The sequence below is a fragment of the Lampris incognitus genome, chromosome 1, assembly GCF_029633865.1.
Source record: "Lampris incognitus isolate fLamInc1 chromosome 1, fLamInc1.hap2, whole genome shotgun sequence".
Taxonomy (NCBI): domain Eukaryota; kingdom Metazoa; phylum Chordata; class Actinopteri; order Lampriformes; family Lampridae; genus Lampris; species Lampris incognitus.
This window is the reverse complement of record NC_079211.1, coordinates 15,550,569-15,571,816: the sequence shown is the minus strand read 5'-3', so window position 1 is coordinate 15,571,816 and position 21,248 is coordinate 15,550,569. Positions and strand designations below refer to the sequence as shown.

General features: G+C 45.8%; 1 protein-coding gene and 1 long non-coding RNA gene across 2 annotated transcripts in view; one reads left to right on the top strand and one right to left on the bottom strand.

Moving 5' to 3' along the window:
• LOC130107283 (TSC22 domain family protein 3-like) overlaps positions 1–16,139 on the bottom strand; it is a 51,170-nt gene extending 35,031 nt beyond the window's left edge. The window contains exon 1 of the mRNA XM_056273819.1: positions 15,747–16,139. Coding sequence (XP_056129794.1) covers positions 15,747–15,775 — 29 coding nt within the window. The 5' untranslated portion in view covers positions 15,776–16,139. The remainder of the gene's footprint in view (positions 1–15,746) is intronic.
• The window catches only part of LOC130107298 (uncharacterized), a 75,832-nt gene that overhangs the window by 23,255 nt on the left and 31,329 nt on the right, over positions 1–21,248 (top strand). Inside the window, exon 2 of the long non-coding RNA XR_008809805.1 lies at positions 4,972–5,065. This is a non-coding gene — a long non-coding RNA (uncharacterized LOC130107298). The remainder of the gene's footprint in view (positions 1–4,971; positions 5,066–21,248) is intronic.

The window sequence follows — 21,248 nt, the reverse complement described above, 5'->3', positions numbered from 1 at the left end:
ATAAAATGAACAGAGGCCTGATGTGCACGGGTTTACAGGAAAAGAGTCCAATTTCTTATTTACTGTGACTTTTTATACCCAATTTACTAATCTGATTTAAGGGTGGTGGTAAACTGAAAAATGTACGGCATGAGTGGTGTTGTGTCGAGTTGTTTTGTGCTTTGTTGGTTTGCGTTGCGTTGTGCTGTGTTGGTTTGTGCTGTGTTGTGCTGTTCCTTTATCCCTCTCGGTGGATTTTATCCCCGTTGCATGACAGGAGAGTCATGTTTAGGAAACTCAAGACTCTTTAATTACACGTCCGACTCCAAAGCTCAGAACTGTTTACTAGGGGGACACAAAAGTGCAGCTTCGAATGAGGAAAAAAAGAAACGCTGTTGCACAACGGCGACTGTCTCTTATAGCTCTTAAAAAAGAACAAACCGACATTCGTCCTCACTAGGGCTGCATATGGAAACGGTGACCTTTCCCGGGAATTGGAGAACCCGGCGTCATTTCACGCAGAAGTATGGAGAAGTAATGACTGTCTTCTTGCCAGACCTCTAACTGACCTTCTATTGAGTGAAAAGCCGTGACAACGCTGTGACTTAAGTGTCCCCAAGTGCCACGTCGACGCCCCGACAGGCGAGGACAGGTATGACAGTAGTGCTCCACCTGTCTGCATGACTGTGTGTGCATGTGCACTTCCCCGTGTTTGAGGGAACCTCCTGCAGATCTGTATGTGGGTTTGTTTCCAGATGTTTGTGCGGGTGTATACATATGTATACACCACGGAAATATCCCCCCCCTTTTCCCCCCAGCTGTATCCAGCCAATTACCCCACTCTCCCGAGCCGTCCCGGTCGCTGCTCCACCCCCTCTGCAGATCCGGCGGAGGGCTGCAGACTACCACATGCCTCCTCCGATACATGTGGAGTCGCCAGCGGCTTCTTTTCACCTGACAGTGAGGAGTTTCGCCAGGGGGACGTAGCGCGTGGGAGGATCACACTATTCCCCCCCAGTTCCCCCTCCCCCCCAAACAGAGGCCCCGACCAACCAGAGGAGGCGCCAGTGCAGCGACCAGGACACATACCCACATCCGGCTTCCCACCCGCAGACACGACCAATTGTGTCTGTGGGGACACCCGACCAAGCCGGAGGTAACACGGGGATTCAAACCAGCGATCCCCAGGTTAGTAGGCAACGGAATAGACTGCCACGCTACCCGGACGCCCCGAAAATATGAATCTTGATGCACGTTTGCATCTAGCTTTTTCTTACCAATTAGTGTGTTTTTGTGATTATCTAAATCATTGTGCATTTAGTATATATACTTTTCATGTGTGTGTGCGCATGTGTGTGTTATCTAATGTATTGATGATTGTCTATGTGAGCATGGTATACACGCATGTGTGTACGTGTGTGTGCACGTACATTCTTGTTCAGTTATTTCTATGCGGACCGCTGAGTTTTTAACTAAGGCATTTTTGCAAAGTCAGGACATTTTGGCCGGTCCTCTCTTCTTTCAAGGGGTCTGTTTTAGGGCTGGGACTTGGGTTTACGGTTAGAATCAGAATTAGGGTAAGGTTAAGTTTAGACATGTAGTTCCAGTGATTAAGGTTAGGGTTAGGGGATGAACGTGGTCAATGAGGGTCCTCACAAGCACAGAAGAAACAAAGGTGTGTTGTGTGTGTTCCTGGATATGTTGTAATGTACTGTAGTTGTTTGCAAATGTATGTGTGTATATTTTAGATATATATTTTCATGCATATGTACATATCTGTATATATATATTCCTGCATATGTACATATATGTATATATGCATGTGTGTGCATATGCATATACACACACACACGTGTGTATATATGCATGCATGTATATGTATATATGCATGTGTGTGTGTGTGTGTGTGCATATATTTTGTATATGCATGTGATTGTTTTTCTGTTTGTTTGTGTGTGTGTGTGTGTGTGTGTGTGTGTGTGTGTGTGTGTGTGAGTCAGGGTACAGCATGTACCCAACCTGCTCATGAACAGTGCCCAGGGAGGTTGAATCAGCCTAATGACAGGCCTGGCTCAGGTCTGCTCCACAAAGGCCCCGTTTGGCTGCTTTGTACGCCTGACTATATTGGAAAAAAAGTGACTCACAGCAGGATAACTGCACAAGGGATTACGAAACAAGCCTTCAGAGGGAAACCGAGGGACCGAGCGTCAGAATGAATCAAAGTTGTAGTCAGGATACGCCTGTCTTTTCAGAGGGCTCCGCCATGCAAAAATGTCAGATTTTACTGTAAGTGCTTCGCCCCCTCTGTTTGGTATGAAAACTCTCCTTCGATCCGTCTTGATGAGGACTCTCGCGGCTCTGTTACCTGATCGAAGAACATGCTGTGTGAATTTCATAGAATGAGGGAAGTGGAACAATACGCCAATATGCTCTGTGGGGATCTGGTTTAAGTTTTTTTTTTCTATCTGTTTTCGCTCCAAATTGCTGTCCAAATATACCAAATATACCAGTGCCATACCAAACATCTACCTGCCATGAATAGAGCGGCCGACTGACGTAGATACAGGACACCGGGTGGTTCAATGTCCAAACACCCATTCAGTTTTTTCACTTGAAAACAGCATCAGATGAGGTTTGTGACTGACACGTGGCTGAAGACTGATTGTTTTCTAGGAGTTGAAGCCTCACCAGGGGACTTTTGGGATTTCAGCAATGTCCTTTATGTCAACTTTTGCATAGACTCCCGAGGGGCTTAATTTTTTTCATACTGCAGCGACAAGATTCATGCATTTACTTCCAAGCCACAGCACTCAAAAAGTGACCTTGTGCCATTTTAAATATTCTCTTTAGATGGCATACGTATGAATTTTGAAGTGGTAATTTACTCACAAGGAACCTTCTGCTTATAAGATGCTAACTGTCAAGTGTCGGAGCACAACAAAGGTGTGGTCCAGCCCACCATTTTATGAGCAAAACTGCTCTTGTGAATAAATTACTGCTTCAAAACTCAAGATATCTTGAGTGCTACCATAAGACAGTATTTGACTCAGAGTAAAACTGGCGGGTGACTTGACCATGCGTGGAAAACACATCCCGCTTGGGGAGGTTTCATTTTTCCAAATGGGGATTTTGCCGTGTGAACCTTTTGCCATCTTGGGGATAATTTTGTCCTGCAAAGTGATGAAATGGCTGACTCACACTGTGTGTGTGTGTGTGTCTGTGGGGTGGGGTGGGGGGTGGAAAAGCTTTTCCTTTTCATTTCAAACTTGGAAAAAATAGAGTGAGACTATAGTGAATTCATCAATAACGTAAATAAGTCATATGTAGATGGGAATGTAAATGTTATTAGCCTGCAGCGTCCTTCATGGGTGGTTTGGAGACTGCAGACTAACAACCCAGACAAGGTAATAATCTGACTTTCTCAGGTTTCTCTATCTCTACATTGGACAATGTAGTATTTTTTCATGTGCGACTATTAGCTTTCGTATTTTTTCTAAAAAGAGCCATATTCTGTTAGAAATGTCCAAAAGTAAAACTATTGTGCATTAGCCCTTGATACACAATTTGTGCGTTAGCTGCTATTACACAACGTGTACATCACTGCCTAATGGCTATTTAAACATTATAATTACAACATAATGAGCGTTTGTATAGCAATTACTCATCACTTCGCTGTATTCAGGACGAGAGCCCCAGTCAGGGACCGGGGAGTGTATGTGAGCTTGTGTGTGTGTGTGTGTGTGCATGCATGTGTATGTGTTTTTGTGTGTCATGGCGAGTGTTGACAGGCAGTCCTATTATCTAAATAGGCGCCACAGCCATGGTCCAAACAGATAAGGCTGTAGGCAGTAGCCATGGCCGCTCACCCCCCCCCCCCCATACCAAGACTTATATAAGTCAAACTGCTGCCAACTAGAAAAACTGATATGGAGAGATGGAGAAACAGACAGTGAGGGAGAGAGAGAGAGCAAATGAGTGTGTGAGAGAGAGAGAGAGAGAGAGAGAGAGAGAGAGAGAGAGAGAGAGAGAGAGAGAGAGAGAGAGAGAGAGAGAGAGAGAGAGAGAGAGTGTGACTGGAAAAAAAAAATATCGTGACAACAAGAGAGAGAGAGTTCCACAAACATGAGCCATGAGAGGCGAGAATGAAAGGATTTTAATGGATGGGTGGTTCTCCTTCATTCTTTTGAAGTATTTGTGGAATCTATTTTCAAGGAGGCTTATATTTTTCCATTACTCTGCCTTATTGTTCTGATTTACAGCTTCAAAAAGAGCCATGGGCCACAGACTCCCCCCCCCCCGAAGTGTCGCTTTAAAGGTGCACCGTCTGTTCTGTACAGTATTGAGTTGTGACAGGGTGGAGTTCGTTTTCTTTTCTTTTGTACAGTAATTCTTGCCCAGTCATAGTTAGCCTTGTTATTGAAACGATGAAACATCACATACAAATTGCTTCCAAATAGAAACCACAACATCAATACACACAAGTCATTCTGCTTGCCCACAACACTTGCAATTCATCACCCTAACACCTGCTTGGAGATTATAGTCTAGTTTACAGTGTAACATTGTTACACTGTAAACTAGACTATAATCTATGTTATAATGAAACGTTGATTATGTCTAGTTTACATTGTTATAATGTAAACCAGGCTATAATCATTGTAACAATGTTACAATGTAAACTAGACTATAATCTATGTTACAATGAAACATAGATTATAGTCTAGTTTACACTAACAACGTTACAATGTAAACTAGACTATAATCTGTTACATTGTAACATAGATTATAGCCTAGTTTACATTGTAACAATGTTATGCAAACTAGACTATAATCTATGTTACACTGTAACATAGCGAAGTGTGCCAGTAACTAGAACATCCATAAAAGTCTGGCAGAAGATAACGTGTGTTATCAACACCCGTTAGAGCTTACGGCATGGTATCTGTTAAATGATAGGTTTGCAGTAATTGTAATCACAACTTTCTTTTGCAGTGGTGAACTCAAAGACGAAAGTGTACTTTGCCACTTCAACAGGACTTCATCCTTCAAGGTTGTCGTTTGTATATGTCCGAACACAAAAGCCCAGGTGAGATTTCTTTACATTTACGAATGGACACGAAATTACTACTGTCGAGGATAATGTTGTCCTAATATAATGTCCTAAACTTTGGCTATAAATAAATAAATGCATTCCTTTCTTGACTTTTATTCATGCACCTGCAGTCTGCCATTCAAGACTTAAGACGTTTGCCGAAATCTGCCATCATCACCGGCATCATGGTCTGCGTCACATTTCGTGTCGATGAATATATGTGTTTGTGTGTGTGTCAGGAGGTTTTCTTGTAAACACATGAATGAGTCCTTCCTGACCCTTACCGGCGATTGCGGTATACAGAATCAGTTGATTAAAAGGTTATGTGCTTTATCTTTGAAAGGAAAATGAGCGTCAAGGTGAAAATGGCACTCATCTTCCAAACCCATCACGTAGTCAAATAATCCCGTCAGAGCCCATCTGTATTTCAGACTCCATCTTTTTTGGGGATTTTTAAAGATCCTACAGTAAGAGTTGGCCTTTTGTAAGACGTATAAGACATCTAAGACCAGTTATACTGACAGTCATAAAGAAGATCTGACGGATCTATTTGGCTTGCACAAAACTATCACAGTATTTTTGGTTGTTCCATCAGTAAATATTCGTGGTTTGCAAGCCACAGGGTAGAGACCAAGTGACTATAGAGATTATTTAGCCTGATGATCTCAGACACATGCAGAGGCATCTTCTACCAAGCCTGTATAAAGATATGCACACCAAATTTGCAAGAGGGTATGTTCTCCATTATTTTTCCGTGTTAAATTGAACATCGAACAACACGGTTGGTGCTGTTGCTGTTTCAAAGCCGTGGAGGTACACGGTACACTCTTAAAGGCACTGTACAGGGTGTGTACACGGCACCTGGGTGGGTCTCCGACATGACTCACACACTGTTCCCTGCCTGTTGCACTATATTTTAAAGATGATGACATCCAATAAATGTGTTGTGCAAATGTGAAAATCTGATCCAAGTGCTTGAAGGTGTACATGCTGGAGAGGGCAAATATGTGTATGTGTGTGTGTGTGTGTGTGTGTGTGCGCGCGTGTGTGTGTACATTTATTGCATGTATTCATCATAAAGAGGGATGACTTGATTACCACTTTGCAGACGGTGCCTGGTGCACCCAGAATAGCAAGAGCCCAATGAACTGAAACACACATACATACAAGCATGTGCACGCACACACACACACAATGAACTAAGACACATGCGCACACACAAGCATGTGCACACACACACACACACACACACACACACACACACACACACACACACACACACACACACACACACACACAAACCATTCAGCAACATCTCTCCTACCAAATCAGCGAATTCACACAGTCGCAACACTGCAGTAACTCAAGAAGTCCATTAGAAAGCCATTATTGAACATCCCTCTTTACAATGCTAATTGAGGAAGAGCTAGTCCTTCACAAAACAAACGTATATAAATCACAATATAAATACTGTCAACCAGACAAACTTTCCCCCAAATGTTTCTGTTGAACACAAAATTGGGGATAGCTTGCAATAGTGAGGAAACACGTAAAAATAGTCATGAAAACAAACGCGTTTGATGGCTTTTCACTTCCTCTCGCCACATAGCGTGGCAAAAATTGCGACTTACTAAACTATAGGACTACAAAGTTTTCACTGTACAAAGCAGTATCCTGTGAAAAAGGTCCTGACGGAGGTCCTGATGGAGGTCCTTAAGCATTGCACAGCTCATTATTTTTAACTAGCACTGTCTATGTCTTGTTGTCGGTCTCTCCGCACCTCTCGGTTCAGTGACATTGTTCAGACCTTGCCTTCAAAGCTTTTGTTTGTTGGGGATTTGCTGCTCTCCACTTTCCTGCCCACGAGTCTGTTCTTTCTCCCCGACTTCCCCCTCCCTTCGCCTTCCCTCCGCTAATCCCTCTTTTGTTTACATCCGTCCACCCTGCCACCCGGGAAAGTTATGTAACTCTCTTTAAACGTCTGTGGGTCCCTTAATTCTAGAGGGGATGCTGTGTAGTTTCATTTCAAATACCGAAAAATACAATAACATAAAAATACAAGGAACAAGTCTGCTTTTGAGAGGCTTTGGAGTGACATAGGTGGCATAAGTGGGAGTCAGAGAGAGAGAGAGCGAGAGAGAGTGAGAGCGTGAGTGAGCGAGTGGGAGAGAGTGAGTGAGAGCAAGAGTGAGTGAGTGAATGACTGGGAGAGAGAGAGAGAGAGAGAGAGAGAGAGAGAGAGAGAGAGAGAGAGAGAGAGAGAGAGAGAGAGCAAGAGTTGAGTGAGTGAGTGATTGAGTGAGTGAGAGCAAGAATGAGTGAGAGAGAGAGAGTCAGTGAGTGGGAGAGAGTGAGAGAGAAAGTGAGCGAGAGTGAGTGAGTGAAAGAGAGAGCGAGAGTGAGTGAGTGAGTGAGTGAGTGGGAGAGAGTGAGTGAGTGAGAACAAGAATGAGTGAGTGAGAGAGAGAGAACAAGACTTGAGTGAGTGAGTGAGTGAGTGAGTGAGTGAGTGAGAGCAAGAGTGAGTGAGCGAGTGAGTGAGTGAGAGAGAGTGCGCGAGAGTGAGTGCAACAGAGCATGAGAGTGAGGGAGCGAGAGTGAGTGAGTGGGAGAGTGAGTGGGTGAGTGAGAGAGCGAGCGACAGATAGAGCGAGATGAGAAAGATTTTAAAACTAATCGCATAATGAATGACATCACCAAATTTGTATTGTATTGTATCCCTGCAGTTCTTGGACAGCGGTCCTTCTATCTTTTACATCTTTAAAAAGCGGGGTTTTTTTTTCCTCCGGCATTTCGGTGTAGCAGTGAAATGTGTAGGTAATAGTACCCAGCAACAATCTCCCTCTCAACCCGTTAGGCTCAATAAGTGTCATGTACATCCGGACACCGTTCGATACTTCATGAGGTATTTGCACTGTAATCGTGTTGTACTGGATTACAGATTGGTCCCCAGTGTGGCTACCGTCACAGCTGGATCCTGTCTCGGCTTGGCTGCTGGGGTGTTGTGTCACGTCCAGTAGCTGACTGGACTCAAGCCAACGGGCAGTCATCGCTCTTAAGTAAACCACAGAACTTTTACAAGGATACACAGCTACAGTAGGACAACGTATTTGTTACAAGGTGCTAAGAAGGCGTATTTTGTGATTGCTACAAGGTGTGAATAAATGTCCCAGAAGAAGAAAATCAAACTGGTTTTTATTGTCTAAGTCAGGGGAAGCACTGGATCTGCTACCCGGCTCCTGGTCCAGGCTCTAGTTCTCTCGTGGTTAGACTAAATGAAACACACTTCTCGCAGGTCTCTTTGCACCGATCGGATTGCACGAGTTAATAATCCAGAGTGATGCTGGTCGCTTGGTTTTTAACCTGCCTGGATGTGCACAGTGCCCTTACATCGGCTACCACTTGCTGCCCCGGATAAAGTTCAAAACCCGGCTGCTGGCGTTCCAGTCAGTGCAAGGAACTGCATCAACTTACCTGCAAACCCGTGTTAACATTTACACTCCTGCTCGACCTCGTCATTCTGCCTCTAATAGACTACTCATTCTATCTGTGCCCTCTATCAGAGACAAGCACTAGGTCCAGACTTTCCTCTCACCTGGCCCCGAAATGGTGGAACGAACTCCTGCTCTCCAGCAGAGCGACTGACTGACTGACTCACCTCCATCAACAAGGGCCTAAAAATTTCCTCCTTAAGGCCTACCTAAATTCTTTTTTTTGACACAACACCCCAGTGGCCAAGCCGAGACAGGATCCAGCTGTGACGGTAGCCACGCTGGGGACCAATCTGTAATCCAGTACAACACGGTTACAGTGCAATTGCACTTGGCCAATTACCCCACTCTCTGAGCCATCCCGGTCATTGCTCCACCTCCTCTGCCGATCCAGGGAGGGCTGCAGACTACCGCATGCCTCCTCCGATACATGTGGACTCGCCAGCCACTTCTTTTCACCTGACAATGAGGAGTTTCACCAGGGGAACATAGTGTGTAGGAGGATCACGCTATTCCCCCCCCAGTTCCCCCTTCCCCCTGAACAGGCGCCCCCGACCAACCAGTGGACGCGCTAGTGCAGCGACTAGGACACATACCCATATCCGGCTTCCCACCCGCAGACACAGCCAATTGTGTCTGTAGGCACGCCCAACCAAGCCAGAGGTTAACACGGGGATTTGAACTGGCGATCCCCGTGTTGGTAGGCAACGGAATAGACCGCTACGCTACCCGGACAACCCGGCCTACCTTAATTCTAAAATGGTCTCAGGTAGCACTTAGTGATGAATATAAAGTGGCGCCGGCTGTTGGTGTTGTTAGCATGATACGCCTTTATTACTGAGCCCTTTTCTAGTTACAACTGGTCTGCTTTCTGACTTGTGGGGATGAGAATCTTGGATTCTCCTATTCACCCAGAAACCTACAGGGACACCAGAGCAAGACAATAGTGTCTGTACTGAATGAACTTAAGCGACTTTCAGCTCCCCCTCCTCTCTGCATCCTCTCTGCGGATGCTCTTAGTGTCTTACTTAAGTACAATGGCATTTGCTCATCCAGCCAAAACCCCTCACCATTTATTTCCCAATCAGGTTATTAATCTTTTCTGTCTTTGTGTCAACAGCCTGTAACCAAGAAATGAAAGTCATCCCATCCCTCCAACCCCTGCAATTGAACTTCTCATCGCTTTGAAGCCTTTTGTTTTTCCAGAGGACATTACCACATTACCACCTCTTTCTCAATTGTTTCTGACGCTCTTCTTCTCTCTGTGGTTATTGGCTGGAGTTCTGAATATCTACGTCACCATATCTTGCCTTGACAAAAAAAAACTGGATGCAGATCATAACCTTGTGGTCTGAACTTGCTCAGAGGCACCTCTATTGTGCCTCTGAATCATTTCTGACAAACGTCCAGCGGTTCTGGTGAGGGATCTTCTGCTTTCTACAGGCTCTTTTTAACACCTCTCTCCTGCCCTGCCCTGTGGAGGCGTGGTTGACAACTATAGTAGAAACTTTTTAATAAACGTTGCCTTGCCTGCTTCCTGCCCAAACTGGCTTTAACCTCTTTTCACTTCTGTGCCAAGGCTGCACATTGGCCGGTCACAACCCAGACACAAAGCAATCAAATGCTAGTGTCACATTCGCCGGCGTTTGAGCCCTTTTCACCCCAGCGTGATGGTGTTTAATGGCTGATAAATACTGACTGACTGATAGACTGACCGCCTGACCCGAGAGGAAGGCGTGGAAGTGCCTATCTCTCTTTTTGCCACTCTCCCTCTCTCTGTCCTTCTCTCTCTCTCTGTCGCTCCTCCGGCCAAACTCGGATCTCTCTTTGAGCCTCAAAGTGAACTCAAACCATTTCCTGCCGTCTTATCCTATGGAAATCACAGATCCCTGCAAGGCGCTCAACTCTCACTTCCCCCACCAAACACCTATAAAGAGCCCAGATTCTCGACTGGGCACGCTCCAGTGACCCTCCAAGCGTTTACGTAACAAGTGTGCTGGCTGTCATTTCTGCCCTCGCACAGATATTCAGCTACCAGGTCCAAGATGTGTCTCGTTATGCTTCCTCGAGCCGGGCTGAACCTATCATTTTGTCCACGAGTAGCAAATGGGAATGACGGCTAAACTGGGACCGGCCACCCGGGGAGAGGTCACAGAATAAACTTCTTTAATCCAAGCATTGGCCCTCCTCAAGCTAGTATTTAAAAAATGTACGGGCTATCTGCAAGCCTCGGCTCGATGAAGCAGCTTCCCCATTTTAACTGAGAGAAGCAATACTGTGGTGTGTGTCTGTGTGTTTGCATGTGCGTGCAAGTTTAACTGCATGCATTCAGGCAGAGATTTGAAGCCTTGTGCTCAAATCTGTGTTTGATTCCTGGTGAAACAGCCTCTCCACAAAGAGTCACATGATCTTTGTCCATGATTCCCACTTGAGAAGAGAGGGTTCAGGGACAGAGTGTTCTGGCTTTAAGACTCTGTTTGTTAGACAAACAGTGGAGCTGGCACAGACAGATGCAAGGTCACGCCGGGCAATGCAAAGGGTGAGCATGACCAAAAAAACATTAAAATAACTGCAATTTAGAGCCTTAATTGTTCTCCATATTCCCTGCAATTACCACCCTTCTCCCACTTTGTTCCCGCAACCTTCTTTCATCTGCGTTATAAATTAGTGTCCCGATTTTAACCTGATCAGAAGATGGAAGGGATGACTATTTAATTCAATTTGAAGAGTCTAGACATCTCAGTTCATTTCTGTTTTGTTTTTTTTTTTTTTTTTTTTAATGGATTGTTTGGGCCATTTCATGAAAATGAATGGTCCCACTTGATGTGCAAAATGCGCATCAAAATGTGCATTTTTGCACATTTCTGCAAAATCTATGCATTTTGCACAAAATGTGCAAAAAGTGCAAAGCAGCAGAGAAGTGCAGAAAGCTAGCCAGAAACACTTAAGACTACACATAAACAAAGCTCTTGTAAAATTCTTAACTGAAAGTATGATGAATACCGAATACAAAGAATGACAAATCCGAGCAACCTCGAGTTTCAAGACACATTCAAGAGCATTCCAACAAGAAACAGTAATTTTTTTCTATTTTAAAGTATTCGTTTTATCTAGTTCCTCTGCTCTCTCCATCTAAAGGAGTGTAGACCGAAGCCGGAGCTGCGGTGCACAGCGAAAAACTTCCCTGACCTTCTTTTCTACATCTTACCACTGACACACCCACACTGTTAAAGGATAAATCAAGTGCAGAGCGTTCCCTTAGCAAATATAACCCCTTATGAAAACCCTGGGCAAATTAGTGGGCATTAAATAAGGTGTTTTATAAGTGAACGCAGAGAGAAAAAGGGGAACCGTACAGAGAATCCAAGGAAATTCACCACATGGCCGCCATGCAAAGCTTTACGTAACATGAGATTAATATTGCTATACGTCACCTACCAAGAAAGGAAAAGTTCAAATACTGATTTTCTTTTCCTTTATATGCAAGGAGGTAGAGGAGTGGGAATACAGGATATTATGGCCACGGACTCTTTTTTTTTCTTTTAGCTTAAAGTAATGTCATCAGTGAAACTTAATTGAAATCTAATCATAGCTGCCACCCCCCCCACCCGCCCCTTGTTTGGCTGTTGTATTGAACAGTCTGTCCTCCAGCAGTATCTAGTTATCATCTCTGTAAATGATAAAAATAGGGCTTAACGGCTACGGCCACGTAGCCACCGCTGGCCTCCTCGCGATAAAGCGTGTTAAAGTTTAACTTGGTTATTTGGATACTCCTCGCAGGCTGGGCCGGCAGAGATGTTTGATAACTGATAGACGAGAGAGAACATGAGAGCAGGTAATCATTTCTGGTGAACTGTAAATATCTGACTGTACGATAACATGTACCTGATGTCCGTTCCAGGATTGACCTGATTGCAGACATTTCAAAAGACTCGCTGGAAGAGAGACGTTTCACTTACACTACTAGATACCCGTTTTTTCATTTGTTGAGTTGTGGGACTTTTAATGCACTAAAAAGCAGGCTTCACACTCACCATCGCAATCTGTTTTCATGTACCCTGCAAGTTCTTTGAGAAGTTACAGATCTAAGAAGGCGATAAGGAAAATAAGGAGATATGAAATAGTGGGCCTCCGCTACACAAATGAGTGTAAACAAGCTTATCTATGTAAATGACAGGTTTAAACAGATTACCAATTAAAGTGTTTCGCAGTACAAATACTGGATCTCTGCAGACTGCTCTTTTTTTCCGCGCTTTACGTTCCTGCACCAGTAAGAGATGTGTCGAAATAGAATTTATATTCATTTTTTCCAACGCCGACGGTTGCAGTTCATTGATGAGGGCCACCGCTTGGATAAAAAAAAGCTTTGCGGAGCCACTCCTGCTGGTATTGATTCTCTGGCTAATTTGTTTTGGCTGCAGCGACCCAGTCTCGCAGACAAAACCCTCATTTACGACGTATTTGCACTTCCCCGGATTTGCAGGATTTGCAGTTCTGTCACATGGATATGATGCAAGTCATCGAGTCTCATGGGGCCAGATACGACCACGCCAACTTTTCGGCAAGAATACACATATTTACTAATTTAAGTCTGGGCGAGACTGACTGTCAACGTACACGTCACATCACGTTCTGTCACATGCGTACGACACATGTCAATGGTTTGATGAATTGAGGATGCAGCCGAGGACATCTGCTCGGATCATCTGCTTTAACGCCATTAGATTAGGGATGCTTAAGCAAGTTTAGATATAAAATCATGAATGGTTCTGTTTCAGTATCACACCAGAGATGTTTAGAAAGTAGGATAGAAATGGTCATGTTTAGGAATTAGCTTAGGAGGAAGTTAAAGCTCAGTTTGGGTGTGGTGTGGTCAAGGTCAGGTTAGGGATCTGGAAGGGTGGTTGTTCCAGTATTGTAATTCACAACGAGGGTAAATTTAGGTTAAAAGTTGATCTCAGCGGGTGTCCTCATTTACATTTTCATTCGTCGACGCGTTTACAATCAGTGTATTTTGGGACATTTTTTTGTATACGAAACATTTCGGGGGCACGGTAATGATCTCGCCCACACTTCATCCCACAACTGTCCACAACCCTGAGGAAACTTTCACGTATCAAAACACTGGAAACCTGCTGGCATCCCACAAGATGTCGGCCGTTGTATGTTGTGAATAAACAAGGCTAGTAATAAGGGGGAATTAATGGAAACCCGGCGTCATCAGAGGCCGGCGGCAGCACAGAAAAGGCGGGCGTGCGGGTTCGAATCAGGTGTGACTTCAAGGTTAACTTCCCCCTCGGACCGGATTCGGAGGGACGAGGTGGAGAAGGCGGAAGATGAAAATCGCATTTCATTCGTTCAAAAAGGAAAACGCCCCCTGAAGATAATTACGGGGTTTATGTAATCACATGACGCGTGTGTGTAATGTGTGCCATAAGCCTTTTAACTCATATCTCTGGTTTGATGGCTGAAAACCCAGCAGTTTCCCAGTATAAGGCGTTCGTAGGTGGACATAACATGAGAGCCAGTCTGCGCTGGTTGACAATAAGGGCCTGCCTATTTTACTGTTGAGATAACCACATATTATATGTAATCATCGCTTGTCAAAGACAGCATTGTACTCTAACTTCTGGCTACGGTATATAAATTCAGTGAAGGTCAAAGCTGTCATGGGGGGGGGGGGGGGATATAGAAACTGTTAATTTGAGGTTGAAGTCGTTGAAAGGCAGCTGCCAGACCAGCTTTCCATGTAAGCAGCAAGACGACTATAAAGCGAGACGCCGAACAACCGTCGTCTTAATAAACACCAGCAAGAAGTGAGGAGAAGATAACGCTGGTTTGAATATACCTCCAGCAATAAAAGCTCATTATAATCGGTGCCGGTGTGACACGCTGGTGTTTTAAAGCCCAGTCGTGTCCTTTACAGGTTAATTAACTGATTGATTTGTGACATTTATTCATTCACTACCACGTGGACTTTTGTTGTCTTGAAGATAAGTCTTGTTTCGTTAACAATCAATCGGATTTCGAGACAAAAAGACCTCCGAAAGTAACTGGCGTCCATCATGGCGAGTGCATTATAATGTTATTTATGGAGTTGCACATGCAACAGGCGATGAAAGCTGAGTAGAGGGACGAGTATAGCCACAACGTCACCCCCCCCCTTTTTTTCTCCCCAGCTGTATCCGGCCAATTACCCACGCTTCCGAGCCGTCCCGGTCGCTGCTTCACCCCCTCTGCCGATCCGGGGAGGGCTGCAGACTACCACATGCCTCCTCCAATACATGTGGAGTCACCAGCCGCTTCTTTTCACCTGACAGTGAGGAGTTTCGCCGGGGGGGGGATGTGGCACGTGGGAGGATCATGCTATTCCCCCCAGTCTCCCCCCCCGAACAGGCGCCTGACTGACCAAAGGAGGCGTTAATCCAGTGACCAGGACACATACCCACATCCGGCTTCCCACCCGCAGACATGGCCAACTGTGTCTGTAGGGACGCCCGATCCAAGCCCGGAGGTAACACGGGGATTTGAACGGGCGATGCCTGTGTTGGTGAACAACGGAATAGAGCGCTACACGACCCGGACGCCCGACACAACGTAATTTAATGGGCGTAAGAAAGACATGGAAGATGCAGATGTACGGAGATGCTGCTAGCGCCCTCCTTGATTTTGACGTCGTCAAGATGCGAAACATTTCTATGAACTTGTGTAGGGAAACGACTCAGACATCAATAAAGTAGCGCTTTAGATTTGAGTCAGATGTGGCTAAAACTACCAACTTCCCCACCTGACGGTCTGCACTCAACGTTACATAACATTATGTTAATGAGAAAAAAGTTGTGTCCTTCTCTCTGTATGTACACGCTTGTCTCTTGAAGCCATTCCTGATAAATTCACCCGTCTGAGCCCATACTTAATCCCAAGTGTGCTGATTCAGGACAGACCGGGTGCTGAAAGCCTCAACGACGGGTGCCGATTCATCTTTAATTGAGCCGATGCAGAATGTAAGAAGAGAGACACAACCCGCTGGACCAAGCTTTGGTTTCATACAGCTGCTGCTGAAGGTTCAATATGTAACACAAATCCCTTCTGTGGTTGATTTAAAGTAAATCGAACCCAGCCCCCGGCCTTATATAAGATGACTATTACTCTTGTGTATGTATAGAGGACAGAAGACCACACACCTGTGGAAGAAGAGCAGTATGGACAGCATGGTCTGGTCTATGTTGCTGTTGCAGATGCCCTCGTTGAGCAGGGAAGCAGGGGTCCCTCACCACCGACTCCAGGAGTCCTGCCGCATGATGTTGTTCAGCTTGTCCGTGTTCAGGTTCTGGTACAGTCAGCTGGTCCCGGAGCTGGCGGAAGTGGCTGACGCTGGGGCTGGTCGGGCTTCCGGAAACCCGCCGGTGCCCAGGCCCGACCCGTGGCCCCGGGCCGGGCTCCCGGACAGGGCGTCATCGCAGCCGTTGGCCAGGTCCAGGCAGCAACTGCAGCAATCTAAGCCAATGGGCGAGCGGCAGTCATCCTCTGACATCTCTGAACGGAGGCTGGAGGAGGAAGACGAGGAGGCAAAGCAAAAAAAAAAACCGCACACAGGGAGAGAGAGAGAGAGAGAGAGAGAGAGAGAGAGAGAGAGAGAGAGAGAGAGGAGAGAGAGAGAGAGAGAGAGAGAGAACAGGTGCAGCAGAAAGGAACCACAGAGAACCGGAGAAACTTTTAAAAAAAAGAAGAAAGGCTGAACAACAGGTATACTGGTTGCGTCCCTCCTCTCAAGACAGACGGAAAAGAAAGTCTTGTCTGCTCAGGCTGCTGCAGCGAGCGCTCCCGCCCCGTCTCCGCGGGTCAGAGAAGGTAAAAGTCGGGCCGAGTTCCTCCTGAGAGGTGCAGCCACGCCGGGCACGCTGCTCTTCTGCTCCCTGAGTTTACACTCCCCGTGGCTCCGCCCTCTCTTTCAGTCTTTTTAGTCTTTTCTCCGGGGCCCCCGACGCCGCCGACGCCAATGCTGCCTGCTGTTCCTGTGTGTGTGTGTGTGTATGTGTGTGTCTATTTGTGTGTGTGTGTGTTGCTACTGTGGCCAGGAGGAAGTGAACGCCCCGTACGCACACACAAACTCAAACAAGAGGAACGCGCCTGAAAGCAAAACCCAGAAGCCGCTTATCTTTTTCTTTTTTTCCCTTTGCACTTTTTTTTTTTTTCTATGGTTGGCGTGCTTGGAGACAGAGGGAGGGAGCAAAGGGGGACAGAGTCACCGAGAGAGAGAGAGAGAGAGAGAGAGAGAGAGAGAGAGAGAGAGAGAGAGAGAGAGAGAGTCACTGAGAGAGAGAGAGAGAGAGAGAGAGAGAGAGAGAGAGAGAGAGAGAGAAGAGAGAGAGAGAGAGAGAGAGCGAGAGAGAGAGAGAGAGAGAGAGAGAGAGAGAGCGAGAGAGAGAGAGAGAGAGAGAGAGAGAGAGAGAGAGAGAGAGAGAGAGCGAGAGGGGTGGGGTATGGGGGGAACCTCCCTTGTGATTGGTAAAAAAAAGAGTGACTGGTTTATACACCAGTCCCTCCTCTCTCCTCCTCTTTGGATTTGGTCTAGCACACACACACACACACACACACACACACACACACACACACACACACACACACACACACACACACACACACACACACACACACACACACACACGAGGAAGGGCGAGGAGTCTGGTAGCATGCTCCAAACATGTGCAGCTCCGCTCGACTCCACCCTGTCATGCTGACATCACAAGGGGTGGCTTGGTGAAAGGGAGGACAGCGGAACAACACACACCCACGCACACACACACACACACACACACACACACACACACACACACACACCACACATATATATATACACGCATGTACACACGGTAAGTGCGGCCCTTGCTGATTTGGAAAATAAATAGGGGGAGAAAAAAAGAAAAAAAGGAAAAACAGTTTTCAACAGTCGTGCAGGGCTCGTCAGCACAATCCGCTACGCAGCCTTCTCGCTAGTTTGTCAACTTAACGAGATGCCTGATCAGTGCTTTTAATGAATCACACTAGCACACACACACACACTAGCACACACACACACTAGCACACACACATGCTGAACGTGCCTCTCCTGACCTGCATATCTGGGATGGTGGGGACAGTGTATCTATTATTGAAATAAAACTGAAGTATATTTACTATTTAGATGTTCCTTCATCTACACCTTCTTCTTCTTCTCTGGCGGCTTGTGAGCCGGCTTGCACGGCGGTTCTGAGCTTCTAGGAAAACCCGAGCGGCGATCACACGAGACACCCAGCTTGTATTTACATCACGGCTCACGCCTGTCGATGACTTGACCGAGCGGTTTTGCATAAATAATTCAGGTGTTTCTGTTGATGCATATACTGCCCTTTAATAACTGAACTAAATAAATAATTTGACGGGTGCTAACGATATCGTGCTCACTTTGCATAGACACATACAACGTGTGTGTGTGTGTGTGTGTGTGTGTGTGTTCTTGTCTCTGTATTTACTATGAGGACTCATTTGAGTTTCGAACCACCGGCGTGAGGTCATTGTTGCCTTGTGAGGAAGTCATGGCCGGTCTTCACTTCTTTAAGGGTCTATTTTAGGGTTGGAATGTGGGTTCAGGATCAGGGTTAGGATTAGGGTAAGGGTAAGGGTTAAGGTTAGGCGTTTAGTTCTCATGGTCACGGTTAAGGGCTAGGGGAATGAATGTACTGAACGAGGGGTCCTCACATGTATAGGAAAACGAGCACGTTGTGTGCGTTTGTCATTCTGTGTGAGTTTGTTTGCGTGTATGAGAGTGAGAGAGAGACCGACAGGGACTGCACGTCGCCTGCTATCTTATCGGGTCTCGCCTTTAGTTTGTTTTCAGCTTGTTTCGTTTATATATCTGTCCCCAAAAAAACAAACCCCCCCCCCCAAAATCAGGGTGAGCTCGGGCAAGAGATGGTGTGTTCTTGTCCCCCAGACGAGTGTTTCGCAAGTACCTCTTGGAAGCGATGTGAAAACGAGAAACAACGCGCTTACAAGCCACCGTATGGCGCCGCTGGGACTCGTTGCAGAGGCTGTCGTCTCGACTGCTCACCGGCCACTTGGTGCGGGCCACAGATGGCCGGTCAGGCAAGAGTACGGCAGTAAGATAATGAATAGCATGTTTGTCGAGCGACGAGCTGCCGCTGCAATAAAAATGTCACACTGCACATTGTTAAGCAGCAGCGGGATCAATTAGGCAAAGAAAATGGCTGAAGATTGCTTTATTGAGTGTGTAATAATGTCCTCAAGCAATGAGAGGTAGTCTGACTTGTTTTGGGTGTGTGGTGGAAGGGAAAGTGGGGACAAACAGTGGGGGAAGGCTGCCCCCTAGGGACGCTTTAGCGTTATGACACTTTAGACAAGCGGCGGCTACAATAAAGACCACCTGTATGTGAATGGGAGGGAGGACAGTGGAATGGTGAGGATGTAAGGAGTAGAGGTGACGAAGGCGTATGAGTTTAAATACTTGGGGTCAACTGTCCAAAGTAATTGGGAGTGCAGAAGAGAGGTGAAGAAGAGAGGCAGGCAGGGTGGAGTGGGGTGGAGAAGAGCGTCAGGAGTGATTTGTGACAGAAGGGTATCAGCAAGAGTTAAAGGGAAGGTTTACAAGATGGTTGTGAGACCAGCTATGTTATATGGTCTGAGACAGGTGGCACTGATGAAAAGACAGGAGGTGGAGCTGGAGGTGGCAGAGTTGAAGATGCTAAGATTTTAATTGGGAGTGACGAAGAAGGACATGATTAGGAAGGATTATATTAGAGGGACAGCTCAGGTTGGACGGTTGGAGACAAAGCAAGAGAGGCAAGATTGAGATGGCTTGGACACGTGTGGAGGGGGTATATTGGGAGAAGGATGCTGAATATGGAGCTGCCAGGGAAGAGGAAAAGAGGAAGGCCAAAGAGGAGGTTTATGGATGTGGTGAGGGAAGACATGCAGGTGGCTGGTGTGACAGAGGAAGATGCAGAGGACAGGAAGAGATGGAGACGGATGATCCGCTGTGGCGACCCCTAACAGGAGCAGCCGAAAGTAGAAGTAGTAGAAGTTGAGTCATTAACATACCAATAGGTGACATATTACAGTCAGTGGGGGGATTTTATGATTATCGATTTGTTTGTTTGTTTTCATGAACCCTTTTGAAAGGAATGATGGTGAAAATACACTGAAATTATCATTATACTGAAAATTATCACCGACAGCGAAACTATTGCTACAAAGTACTGTGGAGTGCCAGATAATAATAAGCCACCTCCTGTGTCAGCCATTAAGAGGAAATCAATCCCGGTTTAATTTGAATGAGGGGCATGGCCCCGATCCACAATAACAACAGTGAAAATTGATCCTTATGTCCAAGTGTGATTGATGGATTGACATGCCATCTGGGTGTGTGTGTGTGTGAATTAATTGTAAAGTGCTTTGAGTGGCTGTTGCAGCTAGAAAAGCGCTACATAAAATACAACTTGATTGATTGATTGATAGATGTGGCGTCCTAATTTTGCTCTAATTTCGTTCTACACATTTGTACATCCATCCAACCATTATCCAAACCACTTATCCTGCTCTCAGGGTCGCGGGGATGCTGGAGTCTATCCCAGCAGTCATTGGGTGGCAGGCGGGGAGACACCCTGGACAGGCCGCCACGCCATCACAGGGCCCACACACACACACACACACACACACACACACACACACACACACACACACACACACACACACATTAGCACCCAGGGACAATTTAGTACTGCCAATTCACCCGACCTACATGTCTTTGGACTGTGGGAGGAAACCGGAACACCCGGAGGAAACCCACGCAGACACGGGCAGAACATGCAAACTCCACACAGTGGACCCCCCCCAAGGTTGGACTACCCCGGGCCTCGAACCCAGGACCCCCTTGCTGTGAGGCGACTGCGCTAACCACTGTGCCACCACATTTGTATATTTACTGCTAAATTTTGTTGCTCTTCTGGTTTGAGCAACTAACTGATCCCCCCCCCCCTCTTTAAACAAACACATACATATAACCTACATACTGTAGCCTATATTTCTATGTTTAGACAGAGGCAGAGTGAAAACTGAAAAACTTAAAACTGGAGCATTTGTTCAACTTGAGAACTTTGTTCAACTTATTTTTCACATCTAAAGCACATTTCATATGAAGAGAGCGTCATATCAAATCATGTAGCCAATAAAACTTAACTTTTAAAACAGTTTTCTCACCCATTTCTCATTGTTTTCACCGCTCTCTCTGTATGTTCATTAATTCTGCACAGAGTTTTAGCCTACTGCACCTTAACTTGCAGCAGCTGATTTGCATTTCCCTTCTTTCCCTTGTTTAACCTTATAGCCGGGCACACAGACTGGCATCGACTGTAGACTTCATGTTTACTGACCTGTGCAGATGTGCAATGTGTCTGAGCATGCGAGACTATCAACACTGGCCCTGTGACAGTAGCTTATCAATGACGTGGCTTGAAACAGATCCATAAGTTGGCTAAAGTCACAGTTTTGGAAAATTTAAATTTAACATGGATTTTTTTATTTCATAGAAATGAGCCATATACACAAAAATGTTGCCTCCAGTGGTATCTTGATGCAGATTACCTTAATTCTTTACTTGAACTAAATACTAATTGCATAACACAACTTCT